Source organism: Prunus persica, chromosome G6, assembly GCF_000346465.2.
Source record: "Prunus persica cultivar Lovell chromosome G6, Prunus_persica_NCBIv2, whole genome shotgun sequence".
In the NCBI taxonomy this organism is placed as follows: domain Eukaryota; kingdom Viridiplantae; phylum Streptophyta; class Magnoliopsida; order Rosales; family Rosaceae; genus Prunus; species Prunus persica.
In genome coordinates, this window is record NC_034014.1 from 9,004,473 (window position 1) to 9,022,545 (window position 18,073).

General features: G+C 38.5%; 2 protein-coding genes across 2 annotated transcripts; one reads left to right on the forward strand and one right to left on the reverse strand.

Annotated features, from left to right (window-relative positions):
* Positions 282-5,773, forward strand: LOC18772944. Its single transcript, XM_020566792.1, has 3 exons — positions 282-2,806; positions 4,545-4,852; positions 5,335-5,773. Exons 1-3 carry the CDS (start codon positions 750-752, stop codon positions 5,691-5,693), a joined length of 2,724 nt encoding a protein of 907 aa, XP_020422381.1. The 5' UTR covers positions 282-749; the 3' UTR covers positions 5,694-5,773.
* LOC18775491 (pleiotropic drug resistance protein 2) lies at positions 5,956-13,637 on the reverse strand. Its single transcript, XM_020566791.1, has 20 exons — positions 13,282-13,637; positions 12,964-13,084; positions 12,691-12,779; positions 12,372-12,456; positions 11,898-12,188; positions 11,728-11,818; positions 10,442-11,342; positions 10,168-10,328; positions 9,842-9,945; positions 9,569-9,728; positions 9,394-9,474; positions 9,157-9,302; positions 8,613-8,945; positions 8,180-8,470; positions 7,993-8,076; positions 7,543-7,676; positions 7,225-7,452; positions 6,933-7,104; positions 6,577-6,831; positions 5,956-6,388 (listed from the first exon to the last, which is right to left on the reverse strand). The coding sequence occupies exons 1-20, from the start codon at positions 13,635-13,637 to the stop codon at positions 6,119-6,121; spliced, it is 4,353 nt and encodes a 1,450-aa protein (XP_020422380.1). The 3' UTR covers positions 5,956-6,118.

Here is an 18,073-nt window from a genome sequence, read left to right on the forward strand (position 1 = left end):
TAAGTAGATATTCAATAAGCTATATAGCCCTTTATTCTTGGCTATTTTCATTCTAGTTAATCAACAAGGCATAGGGCTCCCCTGTCAAAACCCACAAGAGGTGTATTTAAACAAATTTGAATCCCAATTGAAGCACGTGTTCCTCAAACCAAAAACAGATCAGCCACTCGGTCCAATCCTAAGTGGGTAAAGCCAAACCAAAGTAGCCCAGATCTGGTCCTCCAAAATCCAGCCCACGTAGACGGTTGCCTGAGATTATCCGTCCAGAATTAACGGCCTAGACTATCCAAAAACTTTAAAAGGCCGAAAAAAGTACTTAATCAAAATGCAAGGGTCCAATCCCATGCTCTCAATCAAACCTCCTGCATATCAGGTGCACCAATACCAGACCGCCACATCACCAGACTCACCAATCCAACTCCCACCTGATCACCACCTCCTTCTCCACGCTTTCCACAAACATTCAAATCCCCCCAAAAAACTAGGGCAGTAGCAGCAGCAACAGCTCTATTCTTTACCCAACAAAAAAGAAAACAACCGCAGCCAGCAGCCGCACCGCCCACAAAATTTTCTCAACTTTCTCCATGCACACGACGTCATTTAACACCTTTCCTTTTTCTAGGGTTTCATTCCCCGTTTTCGTCATCAGCTTAGGAACTCAGTCGTCCTCTTACGACGCCGTTGTTACGGTAGACTTTGCTGTCTAGGCGTACGGTTAGTGTTTTGCTTTTTCTCTCGTAGTGCTTTTCATGAGCAGGCGGAGGTTTGGGGACTATCCGAGTCGGTCTTCGGCTAGGGACCGCGAGGAAACCGACGAGAATCGTCGCTCGTACTCGGGTCGGGTTTCGCGTTATTCACGACCCGAGCGGGAAGCCCGGGTGGAGTACGATACGCGTCGTTATCATGACGGCGGCAGAGATAGGCAGCCGCTGAAACTGTCAGGATTGAGCGCGGATTTGCCTGTCTCTCAATCGACGTCGATGAAGTTTCAATGGAACCATTTGCTCGCCCAGAAACCCGACGGTTCGAACCCGACCCTGAATCCGGGTTTGAACCGACCCGGCTTCGGTTTTGGCAACGACAGTAGCTCTTACAGGCTGAACGCTGAAAATGGTTATGCCGGAGGAAGCGGGAAAAGTGGGGTTCCGGATCCGGGTGTGGACCCCAGCAGGAAATATGGGTATTTTCATGGTGGCTTGACGTCGCCATTGGCAAAATCCCATGTGGGTGTTCCAAAAGTTGACGACTTTAGGCATGGGGACCACCGTCAATACATGGGTCAAGAAGATAAGACCGTGTTTGGCTCCGGACCTGGGTGTTCAAGTGGTTTAAAGGAGGGTTTTCGCGGCCTTTCAGATCAATTCAACAGAAGCAGAGAAATGGCTGCGGAGGGACGTATTGACATTGGTGGGTATTCTTCTCAAGGTCAAGCACCACGACTGAATGAGTTGCTGGACTCAAATTGGGCTCAGCATAGCCCAAATGGGGACTACAATGCCCCTGGAGTGAAGAGAAGCGATCATGGTGAAATGGGTACCTTTCCCATTCGTGACCTTCTCTGTAAAAATCTGGCAAATAGTGTTGGAGAAGACACCAGACCTCCAAGCTATTTGAGGCCTAGCGTTGTGGATTCCATTATGGGCAGAATTGATGGTGCCAATGGCGCACTTCGAGTAGGTACTCAGGAGATTAGCCAGTGGAACCAATATCATAACTTTACAGAACAGACACAACCGACTATACCCAGTTATCAATCCTTGGGTACTAAACAATCATTGCCTGATTATTCTGAAGCTTTGGGTTCCAGTTCGAGAACCCGGGACTTCGGATTTGGAGGAGATGATGCTCTTGAAAGAGGGCTTGAAGCTTTGTCATATGAAGGTGCATTGAAGAGATTAGCTCGGCTTGAGGGTGATCCAGGTTTGGACGATGTGACCACTCTGGAAATGTGCGCAATGAGAAAACGAGCTCTGGCTAAGCGACGAAGAGGGAATGACTCAAAATCTGAGTTGTTCCATGATTTTAGCGACTCTTGCAATGTACCTGACTTGAGTTATGGGGACAATCAGTTGACTAATGATGATGTAGAACAATATGCGACCATTGGAGAGGGTCAGTGGAACATTGACCAAGCTCCGAATTTGGGAGAGGATCGGTTGAATATTAACCAAAATATGAACTTTGGAGACTATCAACCGAGCATTGCCCGAGATGTGACCTGCGAAGAGGATCAATGGAACATTGAACAAGATGTGAGCTATCGAGAGGCCCAATGGAATGCTGAAGATATCAACGAATTGAATTCTGACAATGTGTTACCATCCTCTAAAATGCAAGAGCATCAAGGCGAACAATTCAAATCTGCCAGGGTAGATATAAAGAAGCGTTTGGGACCTTTGACATCATCTGGCAGTATAAGGAAGCGTTTGGAACCTTTGAACACGCCTGGCAGTGTAAAAAAACGTTTGGGACCTTTGAAATCGCCTGGCAGTGTAAAGAAACGTCTGGCGCCTGCTCAAAATGTTCCTGATCCCAAATACTTAGGTCATAAACTTGAAGATCAATACAAATCTCGAATAAGAGAAACAGATGATTTTAGTGGAAGCATTCATCCTCAAGGGGGTGGTCTTCCAAAAGTTGAGGGGAAACCTACAAAAAAAGCACTCCCTGAAGATTCTGAGGAGTTCAAGAGGCTGGTAGATAGCGCCTTTCTTAAGTACATGAAGGGTTTGCATGAGAACCCAGCTCTAAAAAGAAAATTCATGGAAGGAGGAACTGTTACTACAAAGTGTTGCATATGTGCCAGGTCTGTCATCTAAGACGTAATATGTTTCTATCTTTAAGTTTAAATTTTGCTCTTTCTGCTGGAACAAGGATTCGGGTATGATTATAACTTATAGAAATTTAATATACGATAAAACTGCCGTTAGGTAGTTTTAAGTTTTAGTTCTTGAATTTTCTGAGTATTGGCTGTCTTGGAGGGACTTTTCCAAATGTTGGTTGTCTTGAGGCTTTGACTTTGTGGCACTTAATTGTTGGGTGACAGAAAATGCGAATGTTAAGGTTAAATCTTTTTGAACTCTCTGCCATGGGAAGGTAAGGTTAATTATTGGCCTAGAAGATTTTTCAGGATGTCCAAAAATTTAACTCCCACTACCACTGCATGAGTTGCAGTTTCCTTATAGTTGGTGAGTGCTATTGGAGGAGCAAACCTGAAATGGTTTTATTTTAGTTCAGTTTTTATTATAGTTTCATGATGCTCGTGTAACATGACCAAGTGTGAATTCTCCCATCTACAACCTATAAGATGAAGAGGATGTAAATTGTAGATGGAAGGAAAAATGATGGAACACATCTATTATTTTATTTTTTCGTAAGAAGAAATGCTGATGAAGTTTATGGTCATGGCGGCAGCGTTAGTAATCTCAGGATGATAATTACAGTCTTGGTAATGATGGGTAGTGATGTGTGGGCAGAAGGTAGGAAACCAGAGATGTTATTCCCACGATTTAAAGTTCATACTCTAACTGCTAGATTATTGAATTTTATCAGTCTATTTCTTCTTGTAGTAGTGACATTTTTTAAATTGCATCCGTGTGCATTGCACACAGAATTAAGGCTTTCTTTGGGCTACCAGAATTGGCATATGAGATCCTTTTGCCAGGGAAAATATTATTTATTGAACGGCTGATGCCAGAGTGGTACATTAGCGTTTGGAAATTAGAGCCTAGAAGACTATGTTTAGGTGGTTATGATGTCTGGGAGAATGTCCTTTCCTTTCTTTTGGGCATCTCTTTAGCTGAGTGTTCTATTTACCTCTATGCTGCTTGAAACCCAGGGTGGCGAGAGTGCCTTGTTTATTAATAAGGAATTTTTGGGCTTTCAAAGGAAGCATTTTTCTAAGACGTAAAGCTTTTAAGTAAGTGATTAATACATTTTTGCAGATAATCCTGCTTATGCATTTTATACTTGAATAGGATGGACTACTTTCATTTGAACTATAGTGGCAGAGGAGAACCAATTGTTGCAGAGACTGAGATTGAAAGATGTTTTCTGTAGGCTTGCCATCCTTTAGTAATCTGCAGTTCCTGCTTGCTACTTTATAAAGAGATCCCTCCATGGCAATCCATATTTGTTTCTTCGTAGGTGGCTACATTTTCTGTGTCATCTGTGGTGCCTGGATAACCCAGTATTCCTAGTCTTCGGCTTTCTGCACTTTCAAATCCTGTAACCTAGTAACTCTTCACTCTTACCGGGTTTGAAGTTGGATTAGGAAGGCACTTATTTAGTAGTGTCACTGATAGTATAGGAACTTTATCCATGTACCACTACATGATTCGCACTCCAGGGATATTTTTCTAATATCTGAACCAAGATATTGGCTCTGTTTTTCCCCATTTCACCTCATGTCCTACAAACTAATTTTGAAGCGATTCAGACCAAAAAATGATTAAAGTGATGCTGTAGTTTGTCCCACGTTTAGTTGATTTAGGTTTCAAAGGAATTGCTTAATAACTATTCAATCTGTCTGCGTGTTGTATCAGCAACTCGAAAGAATTTGCAGGCACGGTACCCTTGGCAACACATGCCTTCATGTCACCTATGGTTGGTTCCAGAGCAGAGCATTTGGGTTTTCATAAAGCACTTTGTGTGCTGTTGGGATGGGACAGTGCAGCAGTCTCCAATGGTACATGGATTCAACGGTGTTTGCCTGATGCTGAAGCCTTGGCTCTGAAGGAGGATGTAGTTATCTGGCCTCCGGTTGTTGTCATCCACAACAGTTCCATAGCAAATAAAAAACCGGATGAAAGGGTGATTGTAAGTATTGAAGGGCTTGGGGCTATTCTTAAAGGTAAGTAACTAATTAAAATTTCCTCATCTTCCACATATCAATGACTCTTTTTGGCTACTCTTGTAGCAGGTAGGTTTAATGTGATTTCCATCTTCTCCACTGCGATTATGTTTCTTGTCATATTTCTGTTTCATTCTATGATATCAACTTGTCTTTCACTTATCGTTTCCTCCAAATTCCGAATTCTTCTCAGCACCAATTGACTTGCAAAAATCTTTTTGATCAGTTACAATATTTTGGGGAGGGGAATGGTTTTCCAAATTTAAAATCTTCATTATGATCCTAGTTTAGTAATGTCAATATTTAAATCATGAAGCTATCAGGGCAGTTGCATCTGTCTATCTCAAGAACCAACTTGCTGCCTTTATTCCCTTTTAACATGCTTTCTCTAGTCGACCTTATAGCTGGTGTAATGCTTTGTTGGTTTTTTGCATGACATGTTTTTGTTTGCTTTGTATTTTTCATCCCAATTTGTTGTGTAGGTATAGGATTTGGTGGGGGGAAGACCAAGGTGTGCCGCGGGAAACCTGCAAATCAAAGTATCTTGGTAGTGACATTTAATGCCACATTTTCTGGTTTGCGAGAAGCAGAAAGACTTCACAAGCTTTTCGCTGAGAACAAACACGGGAGGGTTGAGTTCCACAAAATCAGTTCTGCTGGCCTCAGAAACAGCAGCAACGGAAAGCAAGAGTTGCTGGCAGATGAAGCAAATTGTTTATATGGCTATTTGGGAATTGCAGAGGATTTGGATAAACTCGAAACTGAGACCAAGAAGCGGTGTGTGGTGAAGAGCAAGAGAGAGATCCAGGCTATTGCTTGTAATTCGCTTAGAAACGAATGACGGTATATCTATGAATTTTGTTTAACTCTCAAATGAGCCCTTTTGGTTTTTGTTCAATGGAAAATCAAAAATTCAGTTTATGAATGTAGCTCAAGGTTTATGAGCTGACCTGTTCTGTTATTACTTGTGGTTATTTCATTGAGAAATAGGACAAAAGCACTCACAATGTTTAGGGCTCAAGGGTTGCGACATCCTCATCAAAATTTTATGTTCTGAACTTAATGCTCATTTTTTAATAAATTTGTCAGTGCAACAAACAAAATGAGCAAAATCACTACGTTTAATATTAAACATTTGTTTTTCCTTAGTCTCTCATATACAGAAGTTACATGCAAGAGAAAAACTGACTCACAATAAGGCAGAAGAAATTACAGTTACAAATGAGGACATATACTGATACACCTATCTGAAGCATGTGGAGGCTTTTATCTCCTTTGAAAGTTAAGGAACCTGATGCCATAGGCAAAGACAAAGAAGAAGAGGAGGACCCAACCAACATGTGCAAGCACTACAGGCACAAGGAAATCATAGTCATAGCCCAAAAATTCCTTAAGGAATGCATCCACTGGCTTTGGTGCTGAACCAGGAATTTCAAGTAATGTCTTCTTATCACCGACTTGAGACGTGAAAATGCCATAGATTGTCCAAGCAACTGGGGAAGCCCAGTAGTACCACCTCCACCATATTGGGATTAGCTGCAACAGTAGAGCATGAATTACTTTGGTCACAGATTAAGTTTGTTGGTACGGTTTGATTGTTATTGATTGGATGGTTACTATGTTGCCATCTAATTGATGATTAGTTGCTCTGTTTTTCAGACTGCAATGTTTTATCTTATCTGCTTTCTCATCCTAATAAAGGAAGATTAGTTGTAATGACATACCGGCCTAGGAATGAGGAAACCTGAAAACAAGTTCCAGAAGCTGAGGAAGAAGGACATAACAATGGCAGCAATTTGATGGCCAGGAGTTAGTGCAACCACCATCATACCGTACATTGAGAAGTATGTGAAGCACATGAATATGAAGTAGTAGAAGTACAAGAATTTTTCCACCTTCCAGTCGTAACCAATCATGGAATAGAGCAGAAGAGCATAGATAAAGGTTTGTATTGCAACATAAATTGTTTCTATAGCCACCTGCAGAACAAAATGAAGAACATACAAGTGAACGAATATCATCATCTAGATTTACAGAGAGGATAAAATGTGAAACAGATAGACATGCACCTATCTATTACCTGAGCAAATGCATAAGGCAACTCAGAATACATCCCTGCTGCTCTCTCGCGATAAAATACTGTTCTCTCAATTGCCACAACAGATTGCACTGCAGAAGCATTCGAGGCTCCAAGGAAAAGAACAGCAGCATAAGTAGCTCCCAGCAGATTGATCAGGTCTTGCTGTTTGTGTCTGCAGACAATATATTATGCCATTTAGCTTCATATGAATTTCCATGTGCTATCTAAGTTTTTGCATCTGTTTATGGGAACATAAAGCAGTGTAGCTTGTTTTAAGAAACTTTGGACATACATCTGGTCTCCTTTGCCCCAAAAGATTACACCAAATAAGATACCAATCACAATTGTCATGAAAAACCGGATTGCATTGTATCGTGAATTCCTCCAGTAAGACCAGTGCTGTTTCCAGAAACAAGCCTTGCACTGAGTTATGAAGCTTTGCGAGTACCGCGTGGCGAAGTAAAGATCATTGGAACCTGGTTGTGGAGTGCTTAGCTCCTTGATGAGCTCCTGATTTCTCCTGCAAAATTTGGGAAAACGTCATCAGAAAATTCATGACACACACAATGGGAAGGAGGTTGAGAAGAATAAGATGCAGTATATTACTTACCTATAGAGGTCAGAATTGGCATAAACTTGTGCAAAATCAATTTTAAGTTGTGCCTCAACTGCAGTGGAGCTGATCTCTAACATCCATGTAGCAGGATTGTAACCCTCTTTTATTTTTTGAACCCCTGGAATAGCCTACAAGAGGTTTCAGATACCAGTCAAACTTGCATATACGTTCACCATCATCATTCTTGCCTTGTCCTAATCAAATGAACTCGGCCAGTACGTAAAATCCCGTCTTCCATTTTAAAATAATACATGCAATATCTCCTATTAAATTAATTTTTTCTTGAGATCTTTTGTGCTATTTCTTCCCAAGTAGTCTTTGTGGCCTCTTGGTCTTTATCTTCTGTTTTAACTATCTTATCACTAATGTTCCATCCAAAGTTCTTACAAAAACTCACCTCAAAGTATATTCAAATTGAGACAAGCATATATACAAAAAACTCACCTCAAAATATTCAACAAGTTTGTGAGAATGACGACCTAGGGGTCCAGCATAAATAACTTTTCCTCCTCTTTTCATCAAAAGCAGCTGCAACAGAAACAACATCAATTTGAGACAGAAAGCATAAAAACTGAAAAGGGTTGCGAACAGAACATTTACTAATACAATAGATTCAAGGGATGAAACTTACCTCATCAAAAGCTTCAAAGATATCTATGCTTGGTTGGTGGATTGTGCAAACCACGGTTCGACCAGTATCTACTGTGTTCCTTACAGCTCGCATTACAATTGCAGCAGCTCTAGCATCAAGGCCAGATGTGGGTTCATCCATAAAGATAATGGAGGGATTAGCAACCAACTCTACAGCTATGGTGAGCCTCTTTCTCTGTTCGGTTGAAAGACCATCTACTCCTGGAAGTCCCACTAAAGCATTCCTCAAGGGGTAAAGCTCAACTAGTTCCATGACTTCTTCAACAAACATCTATAAGATAGACGAAAATTACTGTAAATTATGATATGGCATAAGCATATTTCCAGTCGATAATATTTCAAACTTTAGGTTGCAAAAGTAAGTTGTAAGTTTGTAACAGGATAAATTTTTCCATACAATAATCATTTAGTACCTCTCGTGTTTCCTTCTTTACATCTGAAGCAAGACGCAACCATGAAGAATACAAAAGAGATTCAAAGATAGTCACATAAGGCGAATGGATGTCATTTTGTTCACAATAACCGCTAACTCGAGCAAATGTAGCTTGGTTCTTTGTGTAGCCAGAAATGCTAATACTTCCTTCAATGTATCCGCCAGTCTTCCTTCCTGACAAAACATCCATCAAGGTAGTCTTTCCAGCACCACTGACCCCTACTAATGCGGTTAGAACACCAGGCCTGAAAGCACCGCTGACATCTTGTAGCAGTTGCAGTCTGTTCTCTACAACCCCTTGACTCTTCATTTCCTGATGGTAAAAGAACATATCTATTAAAGTTTATACCTCGTCTTATATAAAGTTTATATCTATTAGTATGTATAGTTGTTTTTTTTTTTGAGAAAATGAGCAGAAACTCTCATTTTTAATTTCTGTTAATGTTTTGTTTAAAGATGTAAGTTCTCATATAGATTTCTTAAAATTAAAACCTCGAAGGAAATATAAGTAAAACATTGCTTACGGCAGGCATATCCACGTAGTAATTCACATGGTCAAAAGCAAGTGAAAGGGGCTGGAAGGGCAACACCATTCCTCTTCTAGATTGATTGTTTGAAGAACTGATTGAGCTAGCAGTCCCTCTAGCGTTTCTCACCAGATTATCAGTGCCTACATTTGCAGTTATAAATTAGAAAAGTTAGAACTAGTGCTTCAAATAAATGATCAATTACTGGGAGCAGAAGTAGCATAAACCATCAACCTTCTGGATTGGATGTCACTTGCTTCTTAGTATTGCTTTCAGAGTTTTCATCCGCAATTACAGCTTTCGAATCAACAAGTGCTGAAGTTGAGTGCAGGAAAGGAACAATGAGTACAGGGTTCCTCATTTTATTCAAAGCACAGAACCAAACTAGAGAGGGGAAACCGCAACTTACGCTTAAAAAATGTCAGTGCTGCAATGAAAAGAATGTTAAAAAGGAGAGAATATCCCATAAGTGCTCCAATGCAAATCCAATACCAATATTCATCTACAAACAGTCCTCTTTCCTTAAGGAGGGTCTTTCCCACTGTGGGTTGGCTAGAACCATTTATGGGCTGGGACAAGAGAATAACATGAGATGTAGGCAATAGCCAAATATATGAGCCAACTGAAGTTCAAAAAGAAATATGAGGAGTGTGTTTTTTCCCTAGGCATTAGGATAACTTACAGTGCTCCATCTTTTGTCGAGAAACTCATTGATAGCAATGGCATTTTGTCCATACATCATAGGAGAAATATAGTAACCCCAAATCATCCATGGTTTAATGTCATCTGCACAAAGAAAAGTAATATTTATTCTTGCAACTCATTCAAAACTCTTATAGACTCATCAAAGAACCCGCCATTGTGTTTTTTTTTCTTTGAGTTGTGAACATACTGATCAATATTTGCAAGATTCCCGGTATAAAGCTGATATATGTAGCAGCTCACTTCAAATAGCTTATTGCAAATTCATGACAACTCTAACCCTAAAAGAGAGAGACTAATCCTTACTTTTGGAAACTATGAAGCCTCCAAGCACAAAGACCATTAGCAAGGTAAAGGTGCCAATTGTGCTTGCAACTATTTCTGTTCTTCCAACTGCTGCAATGAAACGGAAGAGGGAGAGAGCCATCTGATGCACTCCAAAGAAAGCCAAGAATTGTTTGAAAAACCTGTAAATATTGAAAATATTTCAGCAGGAGGACCTCTCCTTCATCAAACTACCAGATCCAGGCTGATTAAACCAATGAGCCAAAAATAGATAAATTGGAAGCTTAGCACCTACCTACTGGCAGCAGGTGCAAAACCAATGGTGTAGTACGTAAGAATGATCCAAATGCCCGACTCCAGTAGTGAAATGGGAATTCTGAGGAGACAAATGGGCAAGCCAAAAGCCCATGCAGGGTAGAACAAAGCATCCCTTTGTTTAAAGAATAGTGGAAGCCTGAAAACTGTCATTGCAAGCTCTGCCATCCCATTAAACATGACATTGATGAGACTGAAAAACAGTGCTCCCCAAAACTTTGGTGCATCTTCTAAATGGCCTGCTCTCATTTGCGTTCTTAGGAATACAGTCAATGCAATTGTAGCCATGATTGTTATTTGGGTAGTTTTGAATATGTATACAAATGAATTGCGCTTCATCAGCAGCCATTCCCTTGAAAAACATGCCTTGAAGAGTTCCCAATGGGAGATTCCATACTTTGCTCTCACCAATGCAGCATGATGGACTCTGGATCTGTCATAAGGAACTCTTAGATCTTCCGAAAGCTTTTGGAAAATGTGGAAGGAGTTGAAAGCATGAGCAAACTCAGTTACGGATATGTATTTGTAAGGTTGATTCTTTCTAAACCAGTATTGCTCTTGGTCCTTCTTGGAAGTTACTTCTTGCAGAAAGTCTGCAACCCCTTTCCTTTGTGGGCATTGGAAGCCCATATGTTCGAAAAATTCGAGGACATTCTCACGGGGACCTTGGTAGACAATTTGGCCCTCTGAAAGTAGGATAATGTCATCAAAAAGGTCAAATGTCTCTGGTGCAGGCTGCAGGAGAGAAATGACCATTGTTACATCCATTATATGAACCATCTGCTTCATGTACTTGATAATTTGAAATGTGGTGGAACTATCCAAGCCTGTTGATATTTCATCCATGAAAAAGACTTTTGCTGGTCCAACTAACATTTCCCCTGCATCCAGTGTAAAAGGTGATTGAATTAATCCTCATTAACAGCTAACACATATATTCCTTCTAAAAATGATGCTAGTTATATGATACTGTTCATGTGATATTTGAGAACCTACATTACATAGAAACTAACTTGAAGGATCAGATGAAAAGAATAAGATACCTACAGATTAATATAAAGAGAAGGCAAGTCCATATACATGTGTGTATGCGTGCGTCTGTGCGTGTATATGAGAAAGAGAGAAAGTTATATATCCTAGGAACTTTGTACATTACTACTTTTGCATTTAAAATACAGTGATCAAACATGTCCAAGAACTTTCTTTTTAAAGATTTGCATTCTTTATTACAACAATGCAGAAGTTCCTTATAAAATTAACAAATACCAGTAGTTACACGCTTCTTTTGTCCTCCAGAGATGCCCCGTCTCATGTCATCCCCCACCATAATATCAGCACAAATATCCAATCCAAGTATCTGTTAAAGCATTAATAGATGTTATGCTTTTAGAGCAGCAGATGAAAACACTGGTTTCATGTCAGGGCAACAAATTAACCTTGAGAACATAATCTGTGATCAAACTGGTTTTCTGGCCAGCCACTGCTGTCGCTTTCATGAATGCGTCAATCTCAGGATCTGGTTTTATATCTTCTTGTTTCTCGCGCCTTGATGCCTCTACCAACATCTCATACCTGGTTCCAACTCCGAGGCAACGTCCAGAGAAATCCAAAGTCTCACGAACTGTCATCTCACCGTAGTGAAGATCATGCTGGCTAATATAAGCACAGGTTCTCTTAGGAACAAATTCTGACAACTCATGGCCACAATAGGTGACTTTCCCAGTTACCTGTTCACCCAATTTACCAGTAAGTGAACTTGGAATTGTGGACGCAAACACAAAAACAAAAAAAACTCATGCGCAAGCACACACATACACAAACACAAACAAAACTCATGCGCAAGCACACACATACACAAACACAAACAAAAGACCTCACACAGTGAAAGAGATTGAGAGAGGAAGACATACCCTTAAATCATCATCAAGCTTCCCAGAAAGTGCCTTTAAAAATGTTGTTTTACCTGAGCTAGGCGGTCCAAGAAGTAGACACATTCTGGAACAATTCACAATAAATGAAGAAGAAAGTTCAGAATCCAAAACTGACAACAGGCAACATCAAGTCTATTTATGTAGCAACAACTTCTGTTCTTCTGACAGGCAATGCTAGTCTAAGTATACCAATTGCAGCTAGCACAAGGTTTTTTAGCATCTACAACACGAAAAATTGCATCGTGAAAGCTAAAATGCTATTATAATCTTGCAAACAACTATAATATATGGAATATACCTTGATGGTCTCACTATTCCACTCACATCTTGAAGTATTTTGACTACCCTTTTCTTTGAAGGAGAGAGTCCAACAAGTCCAAGAACCCCCTATATAAATTGCAACTTTATGAGAAAAAGAAAGAACCCTCTATGCAACTAAAAACAAAAGAAATAAGCAAGAACATGAAACTACTATCTGCAATTTCAAACTGTAAACTATCTGATCATTAAAGGGAATTCCATTTTGACGCATATAATGCAGACAAAGGTTGAAGAATGTGAAAATTTATACCTCTATTGCATTCAAGGTGGAATTGTACAAAGTTGGAAGTGCTCTGGTCCCAACATATGCATCTCCCTCAACTGATAGGTGCTCAAATCTCACTTCAATCTTAGGAACCTCAATTCCCACCCTATTTGCCAGAAATAAAAATTATTCACTCAAAGTCAACAAGTCACTAACTAAGGCCCAAATTGAGACAACATTAAGAACATAAAAATAAAAAAAAAGACACACAACATTAAAGTTGAACTCCCTTATTTTTCCTCCATTCCTCACCACCCCAAATAACACAATGATTCAAAACATTGTAGACAAGAAAATACTAACCTGTCAGTTCTGTCCCTGAGCCTCTTGAGTAACTTCTCATTATCATCCTCCACAACTTTTAATATGCTGTCCATCAACTGCTTCTTGTCCTCAGTCCTAAGTTTAGTAACATCAACCTCATCATGCACCACTCGCCCATTGCTCATCACCTGCCTCATCACCCCCTTCCTCATCCTCTCATATGTAGGCAGCCGCTCTATGGCCGCCCACTTCAGCTCCTCCTCCTCCTCTTCAGCCGCCCCACTCCTCTGGAACACGTCTGGCTGCTCATTCCACATATCTTTAAGGCTTATCGTCCGCCAACTCATGTTACTTGCAGACCGCACCAGGCCATCTCCGGCCAATGCTCCCGCCATTTTTAAAGTTTCCAGCCACCAGAAATTCAAGATAGGTACTAACAAATCCAAAGGAATATACACTATTTTTTCTTATTGGCCAAATATATTCATGCACACTATATATGCATGTGTATGAGATGAGAATACATAGTGGCACTAATGAATGAATAAATGAATAAGGAAAGGGCAATTAACAAGTTTGGAAATCTTTACAGAAAACGTGACAGGCAGAATGTATATAGTGATGAGTCTTTCTTAGTCAGAAGAAAGTCTACGCCTGAGTCATTTGGACATATTGCTGACTGCTGAGAGAGAGAAGCAGAGAGAAGAGAAGGCGTATGGATGTGGAAGAAGAATCTCACTTTTCATATGCATATTTATAAAGTCAGAATTAGAGCAGGTGTTGGAAGACAATGCTATTTGAAATTATATTTATGGATGTGATGGAATATGGTGCTTTTGCTTTATTTTTAATTTTTTAGATAAAAAAGTGATAGTATTTGATTGATAAGATAAACAAAAACAAGTACAAAGCAACCAGATTCTGAATATGGATACAACTAAAGTACTTTTGCTTTAAAATGAAGGACAAATAGCTAGAATTATATCCAACTCACATACAATGATTTAAATGCGTGAAGTTACAGCAAAGCAATCGATTATTCTGTCTTGTTCTTTAAATCTCGCTGGGGGATTTAAAGCATTCTAAATACATTACATTAAACAAGCTCTATTGGCAACATATATAAAAGAAAGGAAATGTAACAACAAAAGAAAAGCACATTGATCAACTCGGGTCAGCGAGCAAATCCGTCACAAGTTTTACTTTCTGGAAATTCAGTCGTGAAATTTCATGAATCACAGGGCTGCTCAAACATAATTATTGACAAGTAATTGAAAACGAAGCGAAAGAAAGAAAGAAAGAACATTAGTTCTTGAGTAGGGGAACATGTTTTGGCAAAATATTAATGCAATAACACAAGGGGCACCAACTTCTTCCCCTAAATTTATTCACCAAATAATGCATGAGTAATTATAAATGCCTTTTTAGAGTGTGAAACGTTGGATTGTAATTAGGACAGTCATGCTGAGCCTATACCAAGATTGCAAGTCACTCCAAAATGTACCCTACATTGAATTATTAAATTTGTTTGGGTTTTGGGGTTCATTCCGAACGCTGTAGGTACTTCGGGTTAAGCCTCACTGTCACTGTATTAGGTTCAATGGTCACTTGGTTGGATGTAAAAGTTATCGGGTCTGGTTCAGTTCGCCAATGAACGGGTAGGCTTCGGAGTTTTTGGAGTAATGGTGAATTTTGGGTCTGGACGTGCAGGGCCATACTTGGAGTCGAGGTCAAGTTCTAGTCCCAGGTATAAGGTCTTGGGATTCACGGGTCATTTACGGTGGTATAGACTTGGCAAATAGGGAAAAAAAAAAAAAGTTTCAAAGTTCTTTTCAAAAATCAGTTTCATTTTTGAAACTATTCTTCTTTAGAAAGGAAAAGAAAATAAAAACAAAATTCAATTACTAATCATGTTTTCAATTTAGATTGTCACAAGAGGTATATAAAATGTGGTCTTTCTAGCAATTTTCTTTGATAAACAGATGTAGCGAGTTTAGCACTATCTATTTCTTAATAGAGTTTGGTAAGCATATAAAAATTGATTTAATCTAACTTAAAAAATTCTCTCTCTTTTTTTCTTTTTTTCTTTTTCTAATAAAGAAAAGCGATATGAATTATTTCGGTAAAAGAGCTTCTTCTTTTTTTGGGGTTAAATTCTCTTGAGACTCAATTATTTTTACAAGGTTAAAGTCAATTTTGCTTACAAATCAAGAATTAGTGACCAATGATCTTACAATAAGTTTACAAGCTAGCCTGGGACGAAGTCACCGGCAGAGCCAATGAAAGCTGAGAATGATCACTTGGCGATTCTCAACTTTCAAATTTTGTCATAATTCATATTTTAATTTTGGTTTATATCCTTAATTTTGACCATTCTAATGATGTATAAAACCAATTAAAGTTATTAATCTCAATGGCTTGATCGAACATAATGACTTGATTAAACTATCGTAAACATAGGATTACACTTAAAATAAATTGAGGGCGACATATTTTGCTTAAGTGAGAAATATTTTATGTATATTGTCAACAAAATAAAACTTTTATATGTATCATTTGCATTTACTGTGATTTTCCTTTGAAAATTTCTTTAGAATAAATATAAAAAATTGTCCTTTGTTACAAAGAAAAAAAAAATTGTCAATTGAAAAAATAGAAGAGAAATAAATAAATTATAAAAAATGTGTTAGTTCAACTGTCGGTGTACTCCAATTGAGTTTCACATTTACTTGTTAGCTGTACAAAATTAATTTATGAATTAAGAATAAGGAAAGGACAGACTGGTCATTACCCCCTTATCGCTAACAGCTACTTTCCCGTATGAAGGAATATGGTATAATATCCATTATGCCCTTAATCTCAAAATCTATAAATGCCGCTATAGCTCCCCCTGTGACTCTGTCTCATCTCATCACCATCGATATTCACTACTCTACACAACAGTTAAATTTTTCTGAGTTTTTGATCGTCTGGTGATTAATCGCACTTGCAGCATCTCTAATCTCTCTGTTAATTTAATTAATTTCAACTCGAAATTGATTAATTAATTCATCAATGGCTCTTCCTAAATCAAACCCTAAGAAATCAGAAGCCATGAAGATGAAGAGGGTTGCTGATGCTATGAAGCCTCAGAAAACGGCCATGGCCAAGAGATGCTCCGCTCTGAGGAAGAAGAAGACCAACGAACTCTCTAAGCTGAGGAGGGTTTTGGCCGAAAAGAGTTCCTTGGAAATTGTTGAGGATCGAAAAAATTGGGATTTGGGTATTCATGATGATTGCTTGGGGTCCAAGTTAGAGGCTTTGAATGAAAGGATTGGAGCTGTGCTGTGATGAGGAAGTTGAGGATCATGGAGAGTTCTGTGGAACCGGAAGCAGCAGATCAACAACTACCCTGTTGATACTCTTGATGATTTTCTTAGTTGGGTATTGGGTGGTGATCATCATAATGATATTGCTGTAATGGAAGATGATTTGCGACTCTATGATCTTGACACAATGTTGCCAGAAGAACCACAACAGCTGGAGAAGCAATCACTTTCTGTGCAAAGTATGGATACTATTATTACTAGTGATGATGATATTAGATTGCTTTTGAGTGATTGTGAGATTGCTTTGATGCAAGATGACCTGAGCGATTTTTTGGCCCCTCTTGAAACAATGTTGCAACAGCCTATTAAGTTTTAGTTTTTATCTGTAATTTTCTTCTTGTTATGTTTGAATTTCTTATCAAGTGTGAACCTAAAAGCTATATTTGGACATAATGAAAACTACATGTTGTTTATTTATCTCTGTTCTTGTTCTGTTCAATTCCTCATCTGTTCTGTCCTCAGTTTTTAATCTTAGTTATTGTGTTATTACAAATATTTTCAGAAACTTTATATTTCAGAAGAGAATTTTTGACTAAGTCGTAACTATTGAGCAATCTTAATTATTTAAAGAGGAATGTTAGCTACATTTCCTCTCTCATTCACTTTATAAAACACGTATTCCACTCACATAACCCTTAAAATAAAAACTAAATGTCCTTATCATAAAAAAAATAAAAAATAAAGAATCGATAAACAATCACACATACTGGAAACCAATCTCTTAACTACATTACGATGTTTTTCTCTAGTAGTAGACGATTTCTTACTTAAACATGAAATGAACAGGTTGAGAGGTGCTCTGAATTCAGTTCAATATTCTGTTTGCACTAGCATTTTCATACCCTCCAATTTCTCTTAATTTTTGAAATTTTGGAGAAAATTGACCGTTTTGCCCTTTGCGAATGGTGACTTTTTGGTCCACTTTTGTTTGAGACGATTTTTGGAAAATTTCTTCGTGCCATTACGCCGATTCCTTTCACAAGTTGGTAGACGTGTACTACGTGCGAATCGGAATTGTAGTGAAAAAGTTATGATCAATGGAGTGCAAGGGCATTATTCTCATGTTGGAAACTAATTGTTAAAATCCTAACCCTAGAAGGATTTTTCAAACAAAGATGGATCAAATTTTTTAAAAATATTCTAGTGTTTGCAATGCATATGTGGATGATATACTTGTCCATAGTTATAAGTAGAAATAAAGTAGAACTTCAAGTAATGAATTTTTAGTGATAAATAAGGAACCATAAATCTATATCATAAAAATGTAGTGATATACGTTCTATACTTCCAGCAACTTCTATTGAAACGACAAACAAATTGTTAAGCAAAAAGAAAGCTACAAATAAATTTTTGTTTTTATTCAATTGCAAAGAGGAAAAATACAAAACTCTACAAAATAAAATAAGACAATAAAATACTGCATTTATTGTAATACCGATAGTGTGATGATATACTACTTTCCG